Source organism: Dipodomys spectabilis, unplaced genomic scaffold (assembly GCF_019054845.1).
Source record: "Dipodomys spectabilis isolate Male_0828 unplaced genomic scaffold, ASM1905484v1 ptg000080l, whole genome shotgun sequence".
Lineage (NCBI taxonomy): Eukaryota > Metazoa > Chordata > Mammalia > Rodentia > Heteromyidae > Dipodomys > Dipodomys spectabilis.
This window is the reverse complement of record NW_024870757.1, coordinates 3,555,404-3,576,890: the sequence shown is the minus strand read 5'-3', so window position 1 is coordinate 3,576,890 and position 21,487 is coordinate 3,555,404. Positions and strand designations below refer to the sequence as shown.

At 62.0% G+C, this 21,487-nt stretch overlaps 2 protein-coding genes across 5 annotated transcripts; one reads left to right on the top strand and one right to left on the bottom strand.

Moving 5' to 3' along the window:
• Positions 1 to 630: 630 nt before the first annotated feature.
• On the top strand, positions 631 to 9,800 carry Nlrp5 (NLR family pyrin domain containing 5). The gene is made up of 9 exons (XM_042683196.1): positions 631 to 1,895; positions 2,273 to 2,446; positions 4,015 to 4,179; positions 5,144 to 5,314; positions 5,837 to 6,007; positions 7,300 to 7,470; positions 7,581 to 7,751; positions 8,367 to 8,537; positions 9,598 to 9,800. Exons 1-9 carry the CDS (start codon positions 631 to 633, stop codon positions 9,728 to 9,730), a joined length of 2,592 nt encoding a protein of 863 aa, XP_042539130.1. The 3' UTR covers positions 9,731 to 9,800.
• A 3,575-nt stretch (positions 9,801 to 13,375) lies between these two features.
• Positions 13,376 to 20,194, bottom strand: Znf787 (zinc finger protein 787). Of its 4 annotated transcripts, none has more exons than XM_042683140.1 (3): positions 20,045 to 20,194; positions 15,159 to 15,248; positions 13,376 to 14,587 (listed from the first exon to the last, which is right to left on the bottom strand). In XM_042683140.1, exons 2-3 carry the CDS (start codon positions 15,235 to 15,237, stop codon positions 13,521 to 13,523), a joined length of 1,146 nt encoding a protein of 381 aa, XP_042539074.1. In that variant the 5' UTR covers positions 15,238 to 15,248; positions 20,045 to 20,194; the 3' UTR covers positions 13,376 to 13,520. The 4 variants fall into 4 exon arrangements, with proteins under 4 accessions (XP_042539074.1, XP_042539076.1, XP_042539075.1 ...); XM_042683142.1 differs by lacking the exon at positions 20,045 to 20,194 and adding an exon at positions 19,424 to 19,698 and having other exon boundaries at positions 15,159 to 15,245; XM_042683141.1 differs by lacking the exon at positions 20,045 to 20,194 and adding an exon at positions 16,333 to 16,468 and having other exon boundaries at positions 15,159 to 15,245.
• Between the last annotated feature and the right edge of the window lie 1,293 nt (positions 20,195 to 21,487).

Genomic DNA, 21,487 nt, shown 5'->3' with positions numbered 1-21,487 from the left:
ACCCACGAGTGGTGCACGCCAGGCCTCACCAAGCCCCACAGCCCACACCTGTGCACTGACCCCTCTGAGCCTCTTCTATACCAGGCGTCAAGGACCATGGTGTGGCTGGTAGTGACTAAACGGTTCGCTGTCAGAGTTGGTCTGCACGGCAGTGTGGGTCGGCACTTCATTTATCTTCACTGCATAGTATTCCATCACACTGTCACAGTGCCTTTTCTGTCCACTCGTCAGTTGCTGGGTCTGGGTGTTTCCTGCTGGGGTTGGTGTGTACAGTGCTGCTCAGAATCTGTAGTTAGGTGTTCAATTATAATCACATACTTAATTATATATCATACAATAGAAATGATACATATAATTATATCTATATAATTATGTTATTTATATGATCATTCTAAGTTATATATAATTATATAGTACATGTTTTATGGTTATAATATATAATCAGTGCCCTAGGGGCATTAGCTTAAACCCAAGACTTTCCTCAAACTCAGTTCCTGCTTTCCTTCTGCTCTCTTCCATCTGACCTCATGCCATGGAGATGGGAACTCAGGCTACAAAGACCATGTGCTGACCAGATTCTCCCAGGAGCTGGCCGGACGTGCTGAAGCTGACCCCATGGGAGGCCTGGACATGCAGGCGCTGGCTGGAGCCTTCGACCCCGACTTGCAGGGCTTCCGGCCTGGCACGGTGGTTCTGCACGCCCCGTCAGGCCCCGTGAGGTGGGACCTGTCCCGCAGGGTCCTGGACTGCTGGGCACAGGGCACGCTCTTCCACAACCTGTTCTCCTACGTCTTCCTCCTCTCAGCTGGGGAGCTGCGGGGGCTGGGGGAGCAGAGCCTAGGGGACCTGATAGCCCGGGCCTGTCCAGACTACCAGGTCCCTGTGGCCAAGATCCTGTCCCAGCCACAGCGGCTGCTGTTCGTGATGGACGGGCTGGAGGAGCTGGGTGAGGGCTGGTGTGAGGAGCATGCAGGGCTCTGCGTGGACGGCGGGGAGCGGCGCCCCGCGCCCGCCCTGGTGCACAGCCTGCTGCAGAGGGTGCTGCTCCCTGAGTGCTCGCTCCTCCTCACCACCACCAACGCGGGCATCCAGCAGCTCAAGTGTGTGGTGGTGTCACCCCGATACCTGGTGGTTGGGGGGCTATCCATGGAGAGTGGGACCGAGCCGGCTGACCAGACTCTCACTGGCCGCTACGCTGCCTTCCTGCTCCGCCGGCTGGCCCCGGGGAAGCTGGCCACCCTGCGGGTCCTGTGCAGCCTGGCCGTCCATGGCCTGTGGGGCGAGAGGAGCCTGTTCCCTGGCCAGCAGCTGCAGGCCCATGGGCTGCTGGAGGCCGAGGCAGAGGCCCTGGTGCACTCTGGCCTCCTCTCCAAGCAGGAGGGAGGCTACGCATTCCTCCACTCCAGCTTCCTTGCCTTCTGCGCTGCCCTGTTCTACGCAGTAGAGGCGCTGGGGCCTCAGGGCCAGGGTCCCCATGGCCGACTCAGGCCCATGCTGGCCCCACAGCCTGGCCTGGCCTCGCTCCTGCCCTGGGTGAGGCGCTTCCTGTTTGGCTTCCTGAGCCCAGGCGTGGCCCGTGTCTTGGAGACCCAGCTGGGCAGCCCAGTCAGCCCAGCACTGCAGCCGCTTCTGCGGCGCTGGGTCTCGGGGCTTGGCGCTGCCCCGGCTGACGCCCTGGACGCCTTCCACCTCCTCTTCGAGACGCAGGACGCCGCATTTGTGCGCAGGGCACTGAGCGGTGTCCAGCACGTGCGGCTCCCAATTGGCAGTGGGGCGGACTTGCTGGTGTCCACCTTCTGCCTCCAGTCCTGCCTGGAGCTGCGCAGCCTCCACATCAACATCCGACATCTCTTCTTGCCGGATGAGCTGCCGGAGCCTAGCCTGGCCAGCCCCTGGTAAGTACTGGCGCCACCCACCGTGCATTCCAGGCCCCTGCTGGAGTTGGGGCCCCCTGACAACATTCGGCTGTGATTTCTGGGAGTGTCAGGGATACGTTCCCGGGTGACCCCTGCTCGGGGTCCATCTCTGGAGTAGCCCATGCCACCGTGAAAGGCTGGCCTCGACCTGTGATCCTCCAATCTCAGCCTCCCTAAGACCCAGGGCCCTTGGTCTGGGGTAGCTCATGTTAGCTCCATTTTCTGCACATCTGGGAGTCCTGGCCATTCCCCTGTGCATGCTGTGCCTTGCCAGGCTGGATGGAGGGCAGGAGGCGGTGGCTCTGTGGTTGCCATGGCAGCTGCTGGTGGCAACTCATCCATTCCTCTCTCCATAGCGGGCCGGGGACCACGGTCAACTTGAGGGCACAGTGGGAGAACTTCTGCTCCATGCTCAGCACCCACCACAGCCTGCTCCAGCTCCACCTGGGCAGCAGCGTCCTGAGCGAGTGGGCCACGAAGATGCTGTGTGTACAGCTGAGGCGCCCAGCCTGCAGCCTGGAGGGGCTGATGTGAGTTTGCCCTGCCCTGTCCAGGCAGGAGGCTCTTACTGTCGGGAGCAGGCGCTATGGGGGTCCTGCCCCAGGGACACCCCCCTCCATGCACATCTGAGGAAACAGCCCACTTTCCCCCTCCACCCCTGCAGCACTGGGACTTGAACTCAGGGCCTCCCACTTGCTACACAGGTGAACCACACTCCCAGCCCTCTTCAACTATTTCTCTAGTAGAGCTCCATACTGCTCTGCCCCACAGACCTGGCCTGAATTTTGCTAGTTAAACTTCCTGGGGGGAGATGGCAGAGGGGGTCTCACTCACATTTGGCTGGGCTGGCCTGGAACTGTTGTTCTGATCACTACCTCTTGAGTAGCTAGGGTGCCAGGCATGAGCCACTGCATCCAGCTCCCTGCCTGGCTGATCTCCAGTTCTTTCCGTTGTCTCAAATGTCTCCCCCTCAAGCCCATTCACCTCCCCTCCTCCTCCCATGGCTGGCTCTGCCACTCTGAAATTTCCCACCCCTCACGTCTTTGCTGGGTTCTTTTTGGTTGTTGTTTTATTTTTCGTCAGCCATGGGGCTTGAACTCTGGGCCTGGGCACTGTCCCTCAGCTCTTCAGCTCAAGGCAAGTGCTCTACCACTTGAGCCACAGCACCACTTCAGTTTTCTGGTGGTTTATTGAAGATAAGAGTCTCACGGACTTTCCTGCCTAGGCTGGCTTTGAACCTCGATCCTCAGATCTCAGCATCCTGAGTAGCTTGGATGACAGGCATGAGCCAACAGCACCCAGCACATCTTTGCTGTTCCTAACAGCAACACCTCTCTTCAGAGCTGCAGGACATGAGGGGTCAACAAGTCCCTCGACCCATGCCTGCCCTCTCCCGTGTCCATCTACTCACAGCCACGGGAGGGCAGAGGTCACGGTGGTCTCTGACATGAAACATTTGCTGCTATTAACACAGGTTTGGCGTGGTAGCTCACGCCTGTCATCCCAGCTACTTCAGAGGCAGGGATCATGAGGATCATGGTTTTGAGTCTAGCCAGGGCAACAGGCACATAAGATTCCATCTCAAGTGATGGTTGGGTGTGGTGGTGGATGCCTGGGGTCCCAGCCACTAGGGAGGTGTAGACAGGATGGTGATCTAGGCCACAGCGTGAGACAGAGCATGAGATCCTAATACACTGACCCAATGTGAACTAGGGTTTAGGATGTGGCTCAGGTGTCACCCTTGTCAGGCCGACATTCTACCAAGTACCACCAAAAAAATCCAGACCACTAATTGGATAGAAAATTAGAGCTTGGGGGCTGGGAAGGTGGCTCAGTGGTAGAGTGCTTGCCTTGTATGCAAGAGGCCCTGGGTTCAAGTCCTCAGCACTACATAAGCAGAAAAAAAGCCAGAAGTAATGCTGTGGCTCAAGTGGTAGGGCACTAGCCTTGAGCTGAAGAGCTGAAGGACAGAGCCCAGGCCCAGAGTTCAGCCCCCCCCCCCAAAAAAAAGAAAAGAAAATTAGAGCTTGGAGAACGGTGAGTGGGAAGGGTGGGGTCCAGCCACACCTGGCGCCCGCATTACCACTTCTCTCTGCAGACTGAAGGATGCCGAGGTCTCCGGCCTGCGGCACCTGTGGCCGGTCCTTGCCACCCAGCGGAACTGGCGGCAGGTGGACCTGGCCAGCACCGCACTGTGCGACCGGGACCTGGAGTCTGCCCGCGAGGCCCTGAAGCACCCCCGCTGCTCACTGACTTCTCTGCGGTGAGTCTACGGTCCCATCTCCATGTGTCACATTGATGTTTACTTTGGGGAGGGTCCTGAGGATTGAACTCCAGGCCTCACGCCCACGAGGCAGGTGCTCCACCACTTCAGCCACTTTTTGCTTTCATTTCAGGTAAGATCTTGCTGTCTTTTGCATGCGCCACCTCGACCTCGATCCACAGCTACTACTTCCCATGTAGCTAGGATCACAGGCATGTGCTACCATGCTGGGGTTGTTTGTTCAGAATGGGGTCTTGCTAATTTTATGTCTCGGCTGGCATTAAACTGATCTTTCCAAGTAGCTGGGATTATAGGCATGCACTACAACTCCCAGTGTGCAAATGCTATCACAAAGCTGTGAAAGGAGGCAGGGAGGACTCGGAGAGGTGGCTGGGCAGTGTGGGCTCAGCTCTCCCAGGGTCAGGGAGCTTGCACAGGGCCTAGATGATCCCAGACAGAGGGGGAGTGGAGTGGAGAGGTGTGCACACAGCCAGTCCACCCCACCTGGAAGAACTGGAATGAGCAGAGGCCAGAGTTGGAGGGGGGGCATTTGAGCAAGAACCTGTGGGGCCCATGGCTATGGGCTGGGACACTGCATTGTGGGAGCCATCTCTATGGGAAAGAAAAAGCACTGCATTGTGGGAACAGTCTCTGTGGGGAAAATGAGAGCGCACTGTATTGTGGGAGCTGTTTGCAGAAAGGATGCACTGCATTGTGGGAGCCATCTCTATGGGGAAATGAGAATGCACGGCATTGTGGGAGCTGTATGTAGGGAGTATGCATTGCATTGTGGGAACTGTTCCATGGGGAATGAGAATGCACTGCATTGTGGAGCTGTTTGCAGGGAGGATGCGCTGCATGATGAGCGCTCTTTATGGGGGGTTGGCAAGCGTGCAGTGCAGTGCAGTGTGGGAGTTCTCTGTGGGGTGGGAAGATGCTCTGCATGGTGGTGCTGTCTTTGCAGGCTGGATTCCTGTGCGCTGAGCCTCGCGGGAGCCCGCACCCTGTCCCAGGCCCTCAGTCCCTGCACCAGCCTGACCTCACTCAGCCTGGCAAGAAACAAGCTGACGGCACAGACCCTGCAGCCCATCTGTGACGCCTTGAGGAGCCCGCAGTGCTCCCTGAAGAGGTTGATGTGAGTCCCTGCCCTCCCTCTCTAGGACCTGGGGCGGGGGTGGGGGGTGGGGTGGGGGGGAGGAGCCCTCCGGCGTGGGGCAGCAGGGCTGAGGGATGCCCGGGGGAGTGGAGGGGGCTCTGAGGACCCCCAAAGCCGCAGCCCCAGGCTGGCAAGGCAGCAGCATGGATTCTGAGCTTAGGCCGCATGAGGACCAGGGCACGCCAGAGCGGAGCTTAGGGAAGACCACCTGGCAGCCTCGCTTCTCGTGGTGAAGGGAAGGGTGAGAGGTTCACGTGGCTGCCTTGCCTGAGTTGTCCCTGTGGCTGGGAAAGCCAGTCTATGCGTGCTCCTGAGCCACCTGGCCGTGCTGTGTGCTCGAGGCACATATGGTGGAGGGGGGGGGGGCAGTAGCTCTGATCTAACCAAGTGAGGGAGCCGGGGACAGGGGACGAGCCAGTCTGTCCCCCACTTGGCCTGGAGAGGGGGTACGGAGAGGGCCAACCCGAGCACCCCCGCTCCCCTGAGGGCTCTTTCCCACAGACTGGCCAGCTGTGGCCTTACAGACGCCGCCTGCCGGCTGCTGGCCTTGACGCTCATGAGCAACTGCAGCCTGACGCACCTGTGCCTGGCAGACAACGCGCTGGGCACTGACGGGCTGCACCCCTTGTGCCGCCCGCTGCGGCTGCCCGGCAGCACGCTCCAGCGGCTTGTGTGAGTTTCCCATGGGAAGCAGAGCGGCGGGGGGCGGGGCTCGGGACTTGAGACATGGGGGGGTCCCCTGTACCCATAGGGGGTCCCCACATCTAGCCCAGGTGCTTGAGTTCTTGGCACAGAAAGCTCTGCTGCTCACTTCTGCCTGTGACTCTCCTCCTGCGTGCTTGGCTGTTTTCCAGCTCACTTGTATTCACTTAGTAGTAGTAGTGATCGCAGCAGCCCCAGAGCTTGGATCCAGAGCCTTGAGCTGCTCAGGCTCTTGTGGGACTGGTCCTGGTTCCCCGTGACCAGTGGATCTGCCTATAACTGGTACCCCTGTGGAGTATGTCCAGGTGGCATCTTAGCCAAGCATGTGGTGACTGCCTGGAACACGGCACCGCGGGGCTGGGGATGGAGGGTTGGTAGTTTCAGGGAGAAGCGGGGACTGGAATCTTCATGCATGCGTGCCACCGTGCATTGTGACTGGGGACAGAGTGGTGCCCCACTGATGTCGGGATCCCAGTCCATACGTCCCAGAGCAGATGGGCTCTGTGGGTGTGGGGTAAGCGCCCCCGGGCTCCCCTGGCTGGCTACTCAGGACCCTGATGTAAGTGCAAAGGTCCTGAGAGGGAGAGGAGGAGGGGAACAGGGCAGTGACTGCCGTCTGTGATGCTGAGGTTGGAAGTGTGGCAGGGAGGTGTAGAGGCTCGTGTCTGTAGCCTGTTACACAGAAGGCAGGGAACAGGGGATCAAGGTTTGAGACAGCCTGAGACCCCATGGCAAAGAATGAATCGCCTGAGACCCCATGGCAAAGAATGAATCCGAGCAAGGCATTGGGTGCCTGCTGTCCCAGCCACTCAGGAGACATGGGCATGGGCTTCCATGTCAGGTCTGCCCTGGGCAAAAGCACAAGACCCTACCTGGAAAACAAGGCAGCAGGGACTGGGGGTGTGGGGTGGGGCGTGGCTATGGCTGCGAGCACCTGCCTGTCTCACAAATGTAAAAGCTGTGGGTTCAAACCCCAGGCCTGCCACCCCCAAAAAAGTTAACACTGTGATATGGAGGAAATGGAGTCTGTCCTGGAGTCCCCAGTCCACCCCAGCTCTCACCCCCAGGGTCAGGTTGGACTCTGAGCTCAGAACCCTATGACAGCAGGTTCAGGCTTTGAGTGGAGCTCTGGGGTCACATGGAGATGGCAGCGGTGGGACACGAACCCCCTCCCTGCACTGCAGTGGACTGGGGTGTGGTGCCCGCAGGGGAGACACACAGCAGGTCGTGCGTGTGTGATGCCTCCTGCGTCGCCCCTCCAGACTGAACCGCTGTCACCTGGACGTGACCAGCTGCGGGCTCCTGATGTTGGCACTGATGAGCAACTCCAGCCTGACGCACCTGAGCCTGTGTGCAAACCCCCTGGGGGATGGCGGGCTACGGCTGCTGTGTGAGGCCCTCCAAGTGCCAGTCTGCCGCATCCAGGACCTGGAGTGAGTACGGCCACCCGCCTGCCCCACTTCCCCTGTCAGGAACCTTTTGTCATCCGAGTCCCTTCCCCCACCTACCCCCCCAAACGAGGATATGGACATGTGTCTTGCAGGCTGGCAAGCTGCAGCCTCACCCAGGCCTCCGGCCTGCACCTGGCCTGCGTGCTGGCCCAAAGCCAGCAGTTGCAGAGCCTAGACCTCACCGCCAATGCCCTGGGGGACCTCGGGGTGGCCAAGCTGTGCAAGGGGCTGAAGCAGGAGTACGGATCCCTGCGGAGACTCGGGTGACGTCCTGGGGCCCCACTGCATCCTGAGGCAGGAGGGCTCCTGGGAGGCAGCTAGGGGATCTGCTCCAACTCTCAGACTAGAATGGCAATGGAGCAGGGAGGCTGCTGCGCTTCTCGAGAGGCCAGAGGAAGGGCGGGCAGCAGGAGGGGCAGGTCAGGGCGGACTGCTCAGTGCCCTGTGTGCCCGGCGTGCAGCCAGGTGGAGGCCCACAGTGGGGGACATGGTGGGGTGTGGTGACCAAAACCACCCAGCATGAGGGACAGTCAGGAAGCCAAGGACAGCGGAGACTCCCAGCACCCGCACCAGCAGAGCTGAATGGGCTGTGTGGGGGTGGCACTTGTACATGCACAACAGTGTGGAACCAGGGGAAGTGAGCACACCAGAATGGGGCCAGGTTCCAGTCATGGGTGCTGTGACAGCGTTTGCAGTAAACATTCAAATGGTCAGGCCCATGGGTGAGGGAGGTGGGAATCCAGAGGGAGGAGATGGAGGTGGAGGAGATGGAGGAGGCTGCCCTGCGGGCAGTGTCCCTGGCTGCACAACTGAGCATTGTGTGCCAGCCCTGGGATGGAGGTGAGCCTGGGCTCTGGGGTTCGGCTGCTGTGCTGCAGTTTGGAGGCGTGTGGTCTGACCTCGGAGTGCTGTGCTGTGCTGTCGTCCACCTTGTCCTACAACCGGTACCTGACTAGCCTGAACCTGCTGCGCAATGACTTCAGCCCCTCGGGGGTGGCCACACTCTGCTCTGCCTTTGCACACCCCTCCTGTGGCCTGCACGTGATTGGGTGAGTCCCCGAGGTGCTACAGGAGGCAAACCTGGTCTTTGAGTGCGACCAAGGTGTGGGCCATAGAATGGCTGAGGTGCGGCCCTGCCCGGAACTTGCGGGGCCTCGTTGTCCTGTGAGGGTCGTATTGGAGCCGTAGTATGAATCCAGGGTTTGCTTTTAGCCGTGGTGGAACCAGGCCAGGCCAGGCACGCTGTCATGGAGGGCAGACATGAGGATGGCAGGAGAGGAAGGCAGGCTGGATACCTGGGGCTCAGTGGGAGACCAGGTCCCACCATTCAGTCCAGGGTGGTCTGGAACATATGGTTCTCCTGCCTCAGCTTCCGGAGTGCTGGGGTGACAGGCATGCTTCACCACACAGGGCTGGATGTGGTTATGTTGATGTGTTATAAAATGATAGTGGCCGGGCTCTAGTGGCTCACGCCAGTAAACCTACTCAGGAGGCTGAGATCTGAGGATTGCGGTTCAAAACCAGCCTGGGCAGGAAAGTCTGTGAGACTCTGATCTCCCATGAACCACCAGAAAACTGGAAGTGGCGCTGTGGCTCAAGTGGTAGAGCACTAGCCTTGAGCTGAAGAGCAGAGGGACAGCGCCCAAGCCCAAAGATCAAGATCCACACTAACCAAAAAACAAAAACAAAGATGATAGCACAAGCTGGCTGGAAAAGCACCCCATGGGGGAGACAGCACGTGTGTCCATGGCCCAGCCTTTGGCAATGAGGGGTCAGCAAGGCACCGAGAGGGGCGGCACGGAACCCCACCCTGGACTCCAGGAACTGGCCTTTGGCCTTTGCTGGCCCAAGTCCACACTGTGGGTGGGGAGGGTGGCCCTCTGCCCCTCAAGTCCATGAAGGAGCTCAGAGGGCCAAGTAGCATGCAGCCTTCCCTGGTCCCTGGGGGGAGGGGGGGGAGAGACGCTGTTTCTCCATGGCTGCTCCGGGATTCCTTTGCACTCAGGGACTTTGTTGCTTGAGGAAAACGTTCTCTTGAAGTGCTCGAGCTGAGATTCGCAGTCCTTGATAAAAGCAAGATCTCAGCCTGACCGGCTCCTCTCTCCACAGCTTGTGGAAGCAGCAGTACCCCCCTCCGGTCAGAAAGCTGCTGGAGGAGACACAGCAGCAAAAACCCCAATTGACCATCAGGGATGACTGGTATTCCCTTGAGGAAGACGACCGGTACTGGTGGAAAAACTGAAGGCTTGGAGACACACACACACACACACACACACACACACACACACACACACACACACACACACACACACACACACACACACACACACACACACACACACACGCACACACACCACTGCAGGACCAGAACACCTCCAGGGGGACGGTGGTCTCTGGCTCTTCCCTGGCCCACACGGATCCCTGCAACCTGGTCATTGCACCTGAAGTCTGCGACCTTTCCCCTCCCAGGACCTGGATGTATGTGCAGTGACCCTTCAGCACACAGAGCTGGGGGCCAGGGTGGGGGAATAAACACTGAGCATCTGAACAGCCCCATGGTCCTCTTGGGGCGGGGGTTAACAGGAAAGGAAAAGCTGGCTTAGCTCCTCAAAATCAGATGACACTGCTCAGGTCTGAATGCAAAATGGCACCCTGGCTCCATGTCTTAACACAAAGCTGAACTTCTAAGTGGGATGGAGAACTGATCTCTGGGTCTCCATGGACAGGCTGGAGTTCTGGGGCTGGGGCTTGCCATGGTGGGGGGAAGGGGGCACATATAGCTCAGGACTGGAGGCTCACATGGGCGAGGCCAGCTGCTTGGTGACCCCTTCCTCATGGGTGAAGGGCAAACTGAGCTCACTGATCAGCTCAGGCTGTTGGGTAGATTCTGGTTTCTGGGGCTTTGGAACCATTAGTCTTGGGGATGGGGTGTTAGATTTTCATACAATTTGTGGAGGAGGGGTGTCTGTCTTCTGTTTCTCTAAGGGATAATTACTTTGCAAAAAAAAAAAAGGGCTGTGGTGTCACTGCGGCGGTTTTAGCCCATGGTCGGCCCCACGGTGACAAGGCAGTCGGCATGACGGAATCACAGAACACAGCAAGCCCCCTCAGCCTCTGGTGAACAAGGATGGGGCAGAGCCTACAATGCCTGAAGGCCACACCTCCAACAGCCCATCCTTCCACTAAGCACAACTCTTTTTCTTTTTTTTTGCCAGTCTTGGGTCTTGAACTCAGGGCCTGGGTGCTGTACCTGAGCTTCTTTTGCTCAAGGCTAGCACTCTACCACTTGAACCACAGCACCACTTCTGGCTTTTTCTGTATATGTGGAGCTGAGGAATCGAATCCAGGGCCTCATGCGTGGTAGGCCAGCACTACCACTGAGCCACGTTCCCAACTCTTAAAAGGTGCCACCTTGCAGGGAGGCAGCGTGAGGTCCTGACTGCAGTTCTTGGGGTTTTTTTGTTGTTGTTTTTTGTTGGTTGTGGGGCTTGAACTCGTCCTGGGCACTGTCCCTCAGCTCTTCAGCTCAAGGCAAGCGCTCTACCACTTGGGCCACAGCACCAATTCTGTTTATCTGGTGGTTCAATGGAGATAAGAGTCTCATGGACTTTCCTGCCTGGGCTGGCATGGAGCCACAATCCTCAGATCTCAGCCTCCTGAGTAGCTGGGACTATAGGCCTGAGCTCCCAGTGCCCATCTGTCTTCCAATTCTGGAGTTCAGGTGTGAGCTGGGCAAGTCCTCTGCCTCAGGAACTTACAAGGACCCAGGTGCCACTGAGGCCTGTGCCACCCCCAGGTCCCACAGGACCATTGCTTCCAAGGCTGCTGGGCTGAGGGATGGGTTCCATTCTTAGCTACACATACTTTACCTCAGGTTTGGAACAGGTCCTCACCGGGCTGCGTTTGGCTAGAGCAGTCACAGGTGCCCCCTGCTGGCGGGAAGCAGGCCTGGCCATGAGTGCCCAGGAAGGGAACAGAGAGCTGGTAGGACCCATTCCACTGGGCTTGCATAGAGGCAGGACCGCATCTGTCTTGGATCCTCTAGAGGACTGAGGCATTTCCTAGTCGGACCTGAAGCCCAGCCCCTTGCCTTCTGGTCCTGGAGGCAGGGCTGGTCCTGGAGGCAGTGGCTTTGTGAATTTAGCCCTCCATAACTGCAACACTGGGGACAACAGGTGCAGGCCGGTGCTTCCAGGGAATACCAGAGGGCAATAATGACACTTGTGTATGCTGGACTCATAGAGTACAAATCCAGGGAGGATGGTGTGGTAACCTGCTTATTCTGGAGACAGGGCTGTGGCTGACGGTCAGGCCTGGCACTTGGGTCACCAGCAGGGGACAAGTGGCAGCACTGCTGATGCTTGAGGTAGGTGACAGGGGACTATGCTCACAGTAGGGGCTGAAAGCGCCCCCTCTTACGCACAGTTTTGTCCTGAGGGAGATCAGTGGTGCTGGTTTAGAGCTGAGGCCTGCCTCCCCACCTCCCAAACCTGGGGCTCGGGCTGTCCTGGCTTTCTGGAAGGATCTCAAGAATGTTGGCCAATCACAGGCCTCACTCTATCTTCACATGGCTGGGATTAGAGGAGACCCACCAAGCTCGTGCTACTAACCACCAAGGGCTGAGGGCTCCAGTATCCCATGCCCTTCCCAGCCTAGGTCCAGGAGATGAGGGGGGGCTGGCCTGGCCTGACCACATCGCTGAGGCAGGAAACCCCACCGCAACCGGTCCTGGCCGCGGGGTGCTGGAGCCCACGTGCGAGCTCCCCGTGGTCAGCGCCCTGTGAGGGGCGGCCAGGGATAGGCCGGGCCTGGGGCAGCGCCAGGGGCTGGGCCTGGCCGGGAAGTGCATGCACATCGCCAGGCTTCCCGTTGCCTTTCCTCGCAGCAGGTGCTGTGCGGTGCGAGGGGCCAAGGCACGGCTGCCCCGCCCGCCCCGGGTCCCCACAGCTGGAACAGCAGCGGCACAAGACCTCGGTGAGGAGCTGCTCCCGATGCTCCTGGGGTGAGCACCGGAATGAGCGCTCATGCCACTGTTCCTGGGGTGGACACCAGGAGCCCGGTGCTCACCCCCGAGGTGCGGGAAGGGCTGGGGTGTCCGGTGTCCACTGTGCCAGGCCTACAGGCTGCACGCCAAGGAGGACGCCCGACAGTGCATGGGCTCTGCCCACTTGGCGGAGGGCCGGGCGGACCCCACGAGGTGCGTGCCGGGCGCCAAGGAACCTTAGGCCCAGGGCCGCCAAGGCAGGCTCCTCCCGTCCGGATTTGGCTCCACAGGTTCCATGGCGGGCTTTGCTTGGACTTCTAACAGTCCTGACCGGCTCGGCAAGCCTGAGCCCCAGAGTCCCCGCCACCCATGCTCCTGCAAGTCTGCAATGCGTAATAGAACCACATGGCAGCTTCCGCACCCAAGTCACGCAGCCCCTCAGCCTCGTGGGCTTCCCCGACAGCGCAGACCCTGCCGGCTGGAGGGTCTGCTCTGCATCGGGGCACGCCCGAGTCTTCCCCATGCGGGCTGGTGGAGAGCACTGTCTGGGTGGTAGAAGAGCCGAGGCGTTGTTGGGCTCCCCTAGGGCCGAAACTTATCCCCGGCGGGGGGCCCCCGAGATCAGGCCCTGGGATGCGAGAACCCGGCATTGGGATTCACCCGGATGGTCGGCCTGCGGCAGGGCTGCCTACCTCCCCTTGCTGACTGGTACTTGTCGGAGCTAGGGGTCTGCGCCCCACCCTGTATTTACACTCCGCTCTAGCTCGGGCTGGACTCGAACCTGCGAAGGCCGAGCTACTCCCTCCAGGCCCAGGCCGGAGCCCCGCCTTGGGGACAAACCACACTGAGGTGGGGACGGTTGGACAGCGCGTTTATTGCCCGCCCCACCCGGCCCCGCGGCCGCGCCCCTCACCCAGTCCAGAAGGGGCCACGCTGTCGCAGTCTCTGCTGCCGCGGTCGCCTGGTGCGTTGCTGCGATGCGGTGGGGCGCGGCCCGGTCTCCGGTCCCACCCAGCCCGAGGGGCCCCGCCCCCCCGGGCGCCCGCCCCTACCGAGCCTCGGTGGCACGGCACTGGGCACAGCGGTGCTCCGCGTCCCGGGGCTCGCCGTCCGCAGCCTCGGCCACCCGGAGGAAGCCGCGCCCGCAGGCCCCGCAGATGGCGGGCGCGCCCACGGCATGCTCCCGCTTGTGGCGGCGCAGCGCGGCGCCCTGCGCGAAGGCCTCACCACACTCCACGCAGATGTGCGCAGGCTCCTCGCCGGGCCCGGGCGCTGGCGCGTCCCCGTCTCCATGCTGTGCACGCTGGTGCGCCAGCAGCGCCGAGCCCTGCCCGAAGCCCTTCCCGCACTCCACGCACACATAGGGCTTGGGCGCCGGGGCGCGCCGCGGCCGGGACGCCGCGCCCCGCGGGCCCGTGCCCGCCGCGGCCCCCGCCACCACACCGTCACCCGGCGCGCCCACCACGAGGATGCCCTCGCCGTCGCCCACCGGGATGGCCAGCTCGCCGCCCGCCGCCGCCGCCTCGGGCGCCTGCGCACGCCTCACGCTGGCCGCCAGCACCCGTGCCGCCACGCCGGGCCCCGCTAGCTCCGGGTGCAGCCGCAGGTGCCGCGCCAGGCTCTTGGGCTGGCCGAAGCCACGGCCGCAGCGAGGGCAGGCGAAGGGCTTGAGGCCGCTGTGCGAGCGCCGGTGCTTGGCCAGGCTCTTGCTCTGCGTGAAGCTGCGGCCGCAGTCGGGGCAGGCGTAGGGCTTCTCGCCGGTGTGGATGCGCTGGTGCTGCATGAGGTTGGAGCTCCAGCTGAAGCGCTTGCCGCACTCGGCACAGGCGTAAGGCTTCTCGCCGGTGTGGATGCGGCGGTGCTGTACCAGGTGCGAGCTCTGCGAGAACGTCTTCCCGCAGTCGCCACAGGCGTTGGGCCGCTCGCCCGTGTGCGTGCGCTGGTGCCGCGTCAGCTTTGACCAGTGGCTGAAGCTCTTGCCACACTCGTTGCAGATGTAGGGCGCGGGGGGCCTGGGCCGCGGTGGGGGCCCGGCGGGCGGTGCGGACGGGGACGGGGACAGCTTGGTTGGAGGCCAGCTCGGAGCGTCGTCGTCATCCATGATGAGGATGTCCACTGGAGTCGAGAGCAGGTCATGGCCGGAGATCAGAGGGAGGCCGGAGGAGGGGGAGATTGGAGAGGTCAGAGAAGAGGTCAGATGGAAAACGAGGTCAGAGGTAGTGGCTCCACCAAGCACCACATACTGGCCAGGGCTGGCGGCTCGGCCTCCCCAGCACTGCATTCCGGGCCTGCGGGCTGGTCTGTCCTGGGTGGTCAGCTCATCTCTGCACCCCTTCCTGCACCCCAGCAACACGTCCAGGCAAGAGGCTGACCTCTAACTTCCACCCTAACCCTCGGGAAGGCGAGGTCTCCACAGGGCACCCGGCCCTCTACTGAGGTCACCTCCCGGCAGTGTGAATGGCTGTCCAGCGGGCAGCCCGGGCCCTAGAGCCAGAGCAGGTAGGGGGCAGGGAAGAGGAGTGCAGGCCCCACTGGGGTCCCAGAAAAGTTAGACAGAAAGCCCAGGGCACACTCACCCAGGACACACTCATGAGACCCTGAACGTGGAGGGGCAGGGCTGGCTGAGGGTGGGGCCAGGCCGGGGGCGGAGCCAGGCTGAGGCAGGGAAGCCAGCTGCGAGCCTCACCTGGGTTTTCGTGGCTGGCCATCTGCTGGTCCTCCGAGTCCAGTGGCCCCGGAGACCAGGCCTCTTCCCGAAGCTCCATGCTGAGCCCTGTTGAAAAGGGAAAGCAGGGCTCACAGGATGTCGCACAGGACGAAGGTCCTTAAGGCCGGTGCTAGCCATGGACACGGCGGCTACCGCAGGGTGTCTGACGCCACTCCACGCCTCGGTTCCGGCCCAGGAATCTGGGACCAGGAGGCAACCAGGGGGCAGACAGTGGGCAAAAGGACCAGCTTGGGCCCAGGCTGAGAGGCTTGGTCCTCACATCCTGCATCTCTCTGTGCTTCTGAGTTGGGGAGCCAGCGCCAGGGGCTCCAGGGGGGAGCACAAGCAAGTTCTAACCCAGGCGCCATGGCACGGTGAATGCCACACAGCCCTGCTCAGACCCATGAGGCTTCGGAGGGAGCACAGGCTTTCCGCTGCCCTTCTGCACATTCCTGAATCTCCAGCTGGCATGGGCCTCTACTGGCAAGCCGGGGTGGCAGGAGGTGTGCAGCACGCGACAGGCCCTAGCACAGGAGTCTGGTGTCATCTGCGGGTAGGCAAATCTTTATTGAGTCTCCTGCGGCACTTCCAAGGCCTATGCAGAGAGGCAGGTGGGGCCAGCCCCAGCCTGGGCACAAGTGCCCCTGGCTGCTACGCTACGACTAGAGCTGCACCTACTCAGAACAGGATACCAGGTGCCAGCAAGTTGTGTGGAGGAGCCACTATCGCGAAGGGCTTTGGAAGGCGGTTTCCGGTCACACCCCCAAGCACTCATTCAGCACCTCTATGCAGAAAGAAAGGGGGAGAGCACTAGGCAGCCACCAGAGGAACCAGAGTGAGGCACTGAGCACCTTCCAGAAGGAGCCCTGGGGCCCAGCTCCGCCCAGCCCCTTGGTGTCCTCTGGGCCGCTGAAGATGCTTCCCGCTCCACCTCCACCCTCCCTGGAGCAGGGCCCCTGAGCGATCCAATTAGCACGGATCTGACAAGGCTATTAAGGCCCAGACAAATTATCATTATTGTTGTCATTAGCCGCCTCCCCCCCCCAACCTCCTGGATGTCTGCCTACCAATTATTCCCTTTCTTCTTCTGCCAATCTCATCCCCTGTCCTCCCAGTGCTGCTTAGGGCTGCACAGTCCCTGCCTGACCCTCACCTCCACTCAGCACTCGGAGCTCACCGCCCACACGTCCACTTCCCACTGGTGTACAGACACCTCCTGGTCGTCCCGGCTTCCAGGTCCTAGGCCTTCTTCTCCCCAACTGCCCTGCACCCCTGCAGCACCGTTACAGCAGTCTCCCCTTTCTGCAGGAGCCAGGACACAACCCCCCTTGATTTTCTCTCTCCCCTTCCACCAGCACATCCCAGCAACTGTCCCAGTCTGGGATCTACCTGACACCCCCCTTCCCCCCCAACAGCTCAGCTTCACCATGTCCTTCAGCCTGATTAAGACCAGGTGAAGGGTCTGCTGGTTATTCCTCCAGTGGCCGTAAGCGTCCACCAAGTAGTGTGCATCAGCCATCAGACACAAGCTGGGGGGTCCACTTCCCACACCCCAGCTCTACAAGAGGAGGGCCAGAGAGACAAGGCTGAGCACATGTGCACATATGCACGTAACATGTACGTACACATGCACACATTAATGTGTACAAACACCCAGCCAGGAGGAAGGCCCAGGCCCGAGAAGTGAGCACATGATGCAGATCTGTACGTCAACGTTCCAGACGCACAACATCGTTCAGGTGTGGGCACACCACACCAGCACACTGAGGACCCCGGGGTGGAAAGCTGCTGTGCCCCAAAGACCATGCACACTTGGACATCCAGAGGCTGCAAATCCACTGAGAAAGGGAGAGCCCCTGGGCTCTGGCCACTGCCACCCGCCCGACACCTCCCCTGGGCTCCAGCCACTCTCCTTACCCAAGCACCACGCACCTGCCAAGTATGGGTCAAAGCCCAGCCTGTGGGCACAGGGCGCTGTAAGCATATAAGCTCCAGGCCTGATCCCCTAAGCTGGCAGGGGGGGCTAGGAGGCGGGGCAGTACATCTAGGCCCAGGAGTGGACCAGTTGTGTGACCCAGGCGGGGAGGGTACACCACTCCTCCGTCTCTCAACTCCGTGGAGTCTGCATCTGGACTCAGTGAGACTGCAAGAAGCCAGCAGACACCATGGAGGGCTTGCCTGGCACACTCCACTGCAGCCCTGTTTATGACGAGGAAGCCAGGACATAGACAAAGTGAGTAGCAGATGCCACCATGAAGCAGAGCCCAAACCGTAGGCCAGTCTGTCTAGAGCATGTGTAAAATCCACCCTTCCTGTGGACAGGGCTGAGTCCCCCACCCCGGGGGGGCACCACCCACAGCCTCCTGTGGTCCCCGCACGTGCCACTGGGCATCCAGCAGACTGCCGTGGGGAGGCAGGGACTCCTACCCATGCAGGCTCTGCACAAGGGCACTGCGGGAGCACCTTACCCCAGCTCAGAAGCTGATGAGCTGCTGGGTGCCCGGCGTGGCCACGACACCCAGGAGGTGGTCGACACAGACGTGACACCGCCACTCTGTCAGCCCAAGGAGAACCAGGAATCGCTGGAGGCCACCCAGCCCCGGTGGAGAATGAACACCCAGCCCATTGTGTGGGGCAGGGCTCTGCACTCCCACAGCAGGGCTGTCCCTGCTCCCACCAACCTGGCTGGCCAGCAAGGACTTGTGGTCAGCATGCCCACATGTCATGGCCATCTGTGGCATCGCCCCTGCCCTTCCTGCTGTACTGCTGTGGGTCCCTAGAGTGAGGGGCCAGCAGCCCCGAATACAACAGACACACTGAGTCAGGGGCCAGTACTTCTGGCTCAAGGGAATATACCAAGACACCCTCAGAACAGGCCTGTATACACAGTGCCAACCCTGCCCAGAGAACAAGCCAGCCGGGAGCGGTGGGACTGGGGAGGGTCAGCTCTGGACTTGCCTGCCTGGCCCCAGTCCCTGTCCAAGTGTCACTCCCATCTTCATAAAGCATCACACCTGGGAGATCGGAGGGTGGTCAGGACAGGCCCAGCACCAGCCATGCTCAGCACGCTTCACCAGGCTCGGGCTGTCCCAACTGGGGGCCCGATGCCTGGCACAGCACAGGGCAGCACCGGAGAGGTAGGAGAGATCTGCGGCCCCAAGCTGACTATCCTAGAGGGACCACTGAGGCACAGACAGTGGTCTTGGACTATGTGTCCCGCCTGCCCCCCCCCCCAAAGCTCATGCATCTCCATGTACCCCACAACAGGCTTGGAATGTGCGGTGGCCACATGGCCCATCCCCCTACGCTCCGTGGCATACTGGCCTTCCTGGCCCATCTCCCCAGGCCCCTGCTGGTCTCCTTTCCGGCCTCAGTGACTCCAGGAGTGGCCTGTATGAGGCATGCTGAGGTGTCTAGCACAGCTCACTGACGAGTCTGGCTCCGGGGACCACTCCCACCCAGGTGGGCTCGCACAACAGCAGCGCATCAGAACCCCTTGTGTGACTAGTGCAGCCTTGTGATCACCGGCTCCACTTTCAAGACTGAAGAGGCAACCGCCTGGGGAAAGGGAAGTGAGGATCACGGAGACCCATGCTGGGGACTAGCACAAGTGGCTCTGAAAGGAAAGCATCTGGAACCTCACACCTAGGTCGACTTAGTCACATTCCCCCTATCCCCCTCTGTGGAGGTGGAAACAAAACCACAGCGGAATTGGGGGGGGGGGGAGGGAGCTGTGGGGAGCATAGCAGGGCCCAGCGGCTGTGCCGTCCTCCAGGGCTAGCCCACAGCCGGGGTCAGCCCGCGGCTGGGGTCAGTAGACAGCCGGGGTCAGCCAACAGCTGGAGTCAGTGGACACTCCCACCCAGGAATCTGCTGGAACCCACACTGGCCGGGAGCAGAGGCTGGATCTCTGCAGGCCTCAGCGCTGCCCACCGTGGAAGCAGGAAGCCACGCGGGAAGAGAAATGGAGGCTGTCCCCTCTGACAGCCCTGACCCCTCACTGGGCAGGGGACGCCGAGACGCGGGGCCCGGTGCGGGCCTGCACGGAGGAAGGCCTGGGTCACACCCCGCCTCTCCCGCCTGTGGCCGAGGCTAACCCGCACGTCCAGAACGATCACCTCCGCAACACGGACTCGCCTGGCCATAGGCGGGGTGGGGGCACGGACAGGGACCGGACTCGGCGCCGCCCGGGCAGCGGCAAGGCGGCGGCCCCGGCCGGGCCCCGAGACCCACGCGGCGCTGACCTTGGCCGGGCGCTGCCCCCACGCGCTTCCGGGCGCCCGCGGGCGAATGAATGGGCCTCCCGCCGCCTCCGGAACCCCTAATCGCCCTCCGGATCAAAGGCCAGCGCGGCTCGCCCGGGGCAAAAACGGGACGGGTGACTGGAAAGGGAAGCCCGGGGTCCGGGCTGGCCGTCCTCGGGCCAGAGCTTCCGGCCTAGTAGGCAGAGCCCTCCCACCACCGGGCCTCAACTTCCCCCAGGAGTAGCTAGCACTTCCGGCCGCGGCCCACCGCTGGAGCCGACAGCGGCACTGACGAGCTGGCCGGGGACGGCCCCGGACTGCCCGGACCCCCGGCGTCGGCAGCGCTCGCGCGCCCCAAAGCCTACGCGCACTGGCAGCAGGGCCGCGACGCTCAGCGCAGGCGCGCTCCCGGCGGTCGCGCGCGCTCCCGCCTCCCACGGCGCGCACGCGCACTCCCGGCCGGCCGCGCGCTCGCTCACGCCCCCCCCACGGCGCGCACGCGCACTCGCCCGCCCAGCCGCGCTCGCCCTCCCGCCTCCCCACCCACCCCAGTCCAAAGCCCGGTGTCCCGACGCGCGTCCATCTCCGTGCCCCGCGCCCGCCCCCCGCGCCCGCGCCCACCTCCTCGGCTCCAGGCCCGCCGCGCCGCACTCCTCCTCCTCTCGCCTGCCTCGAGGACGGTGGCGGCGGCGGCGACTCAGACCCTGGGGTCAGGGGGACGGGCGCCCAGGCCGGAAGTGACCTTCCAGGCCGCTTCCGCCCGCGCCGCAATTCCCCCCAATGTCCCCCCCCCCACCCCCACCCTCCGGCCTGGCCGCTCTAGGCAGCGAGCGGAGACCCCCACCGTCCCCCGCTCGGTGGTGCCCCCAGGGCGCCACTTCCGGGCGCGTCTAGGACGCGGGTCCTCCGCCCCGCTCTATGGCGCCCACGGCCCCGCGGCCCGTTAGGCGCAGGCTTCCGGGTGCCGGGGCCCCGCCCGGCCTGCCGCGCCTGCGCGCCGCGCCTCCCCCGCCCCCCGCCCCCGCGCCCTCTGCTCGGTACCGGGGCTCGGCGCGCGCGTTGGGTTTGGGGATGGAGCCTGGCACTCCGCTCTTGCAGCCGCAGCTCCCCGTGCGGCTCTGGGGTGGTTGGTTGAAGTGTAGCACTCCCGGCCCCTGCAGCCCGGGCTCGCCTTCCGATCGCCGGTCCCCGGATCAGCCTCCCGAACGGCCGGGACGGCAGGCCTGCTCTGCACTTCGCTCCATCTCCTAGTCCCACCTGAGCCTCGGATTATAGTTATAGCCGCTCGGCTAGTGGGAAGTCGGACGCTAATCCCTCCTCCGCCCCCACGGTCGCCGGTGTGGGTGAGCTGTGTGGAGGCACGCCCAGACCCGACCGACCGAAAACTCCAGGTCCGAGGGAGCGACCTGGCTTAGGAGTCGTACTTTCCTGGGTCGGCCTGGAGGCCAAGACGGGAGCTGCCAACCTCACATCTTCCCAGGGGGCACAAAATAAAGAGATGTCTGTGTCCTAGCGTTAGAGATGTTGCAAAAGTAAATTTTCCAATACAAGGTAGGAGGATGTCAGCACTGGGGCTCAAGGCCCAGGGCCTGTGCCTGGAAGGTCCGGGATCCACCAGCCCCTCTGCCCGGCGGCTGCTCCGGACTCGGCCAGGTCAGGCCTAGGAAAGCCCACATGTCCCCGCGCCCGTGCTATCCCAGGCCCTCAGCCAGAGAGGCCAGGCCAGGCCCCGGGCCCAGGGCTGACTGGCTCCCGGACACTTGTCCTGGCCTGCAGCTTCCTTTCACCTCCTCGTAGCTTGAAGATCTTAGAACTTCAAGGGCCAGGACTGAGGATTCCAAGGCCCTGGAATCCAGTCACCGACCAGGAAGCCCAAGGTTAGCGCTCAGGCGACTGCGGCCGAAATGCAGCCGGAGCAGGTTCAAGGTAAAAAGCCAAGGGGAAGAGATACTGTGTTGGCTTAAGTGTACAAAGCAAACCCAAGAGCTAACTCTAGACACCTTCAGGTATGGCTTGATTCAGGGCTGCAAACAATCTCTCGCTAGTTTTTGACTATGCTTACTC

Excerpts from the sequence above, each read along its gene's own strand:
- Nlrp5 (XM_042683196.1), top strand. The coding sequence starts at position 631 with ATGCAGGCGCTGGCTGGAGCCTTCGACCCCGACTTGCAGGGCTTCCGG. Across the intron at positions 4,180-5,143 it reads TGCTCACTGACTTCTCTGCG|GCTGGATTCCTGTGCGCTGA; the intron begins GTGAGTCTACGG and ends CTGTCTTTGCAG. Across the intron at positions 7,752-8,366 it reads GGATCCCTGCGGAGACTCGG|TTTGGAGGCGTGTGGTCTGA; the intron begins GTGACGTCCTGG and ends GCTGTGCTGCAG.
- Znf787 (XM_042683140.1), bottom strand. The coding sequence starts at position 15,237 with ATGGAGCTTCGGGAAGAGGCCTGGTCTCCGGGGCCACTGGACTCGGAG. Across the intron at positions 14,588-15,158 it reads GGCCAGCCACGAAAACCCAG|TGGACATCCTCATCATGGAT; the intron begins GTGAGGCTCGCA and ends TCTCGACTCCAG.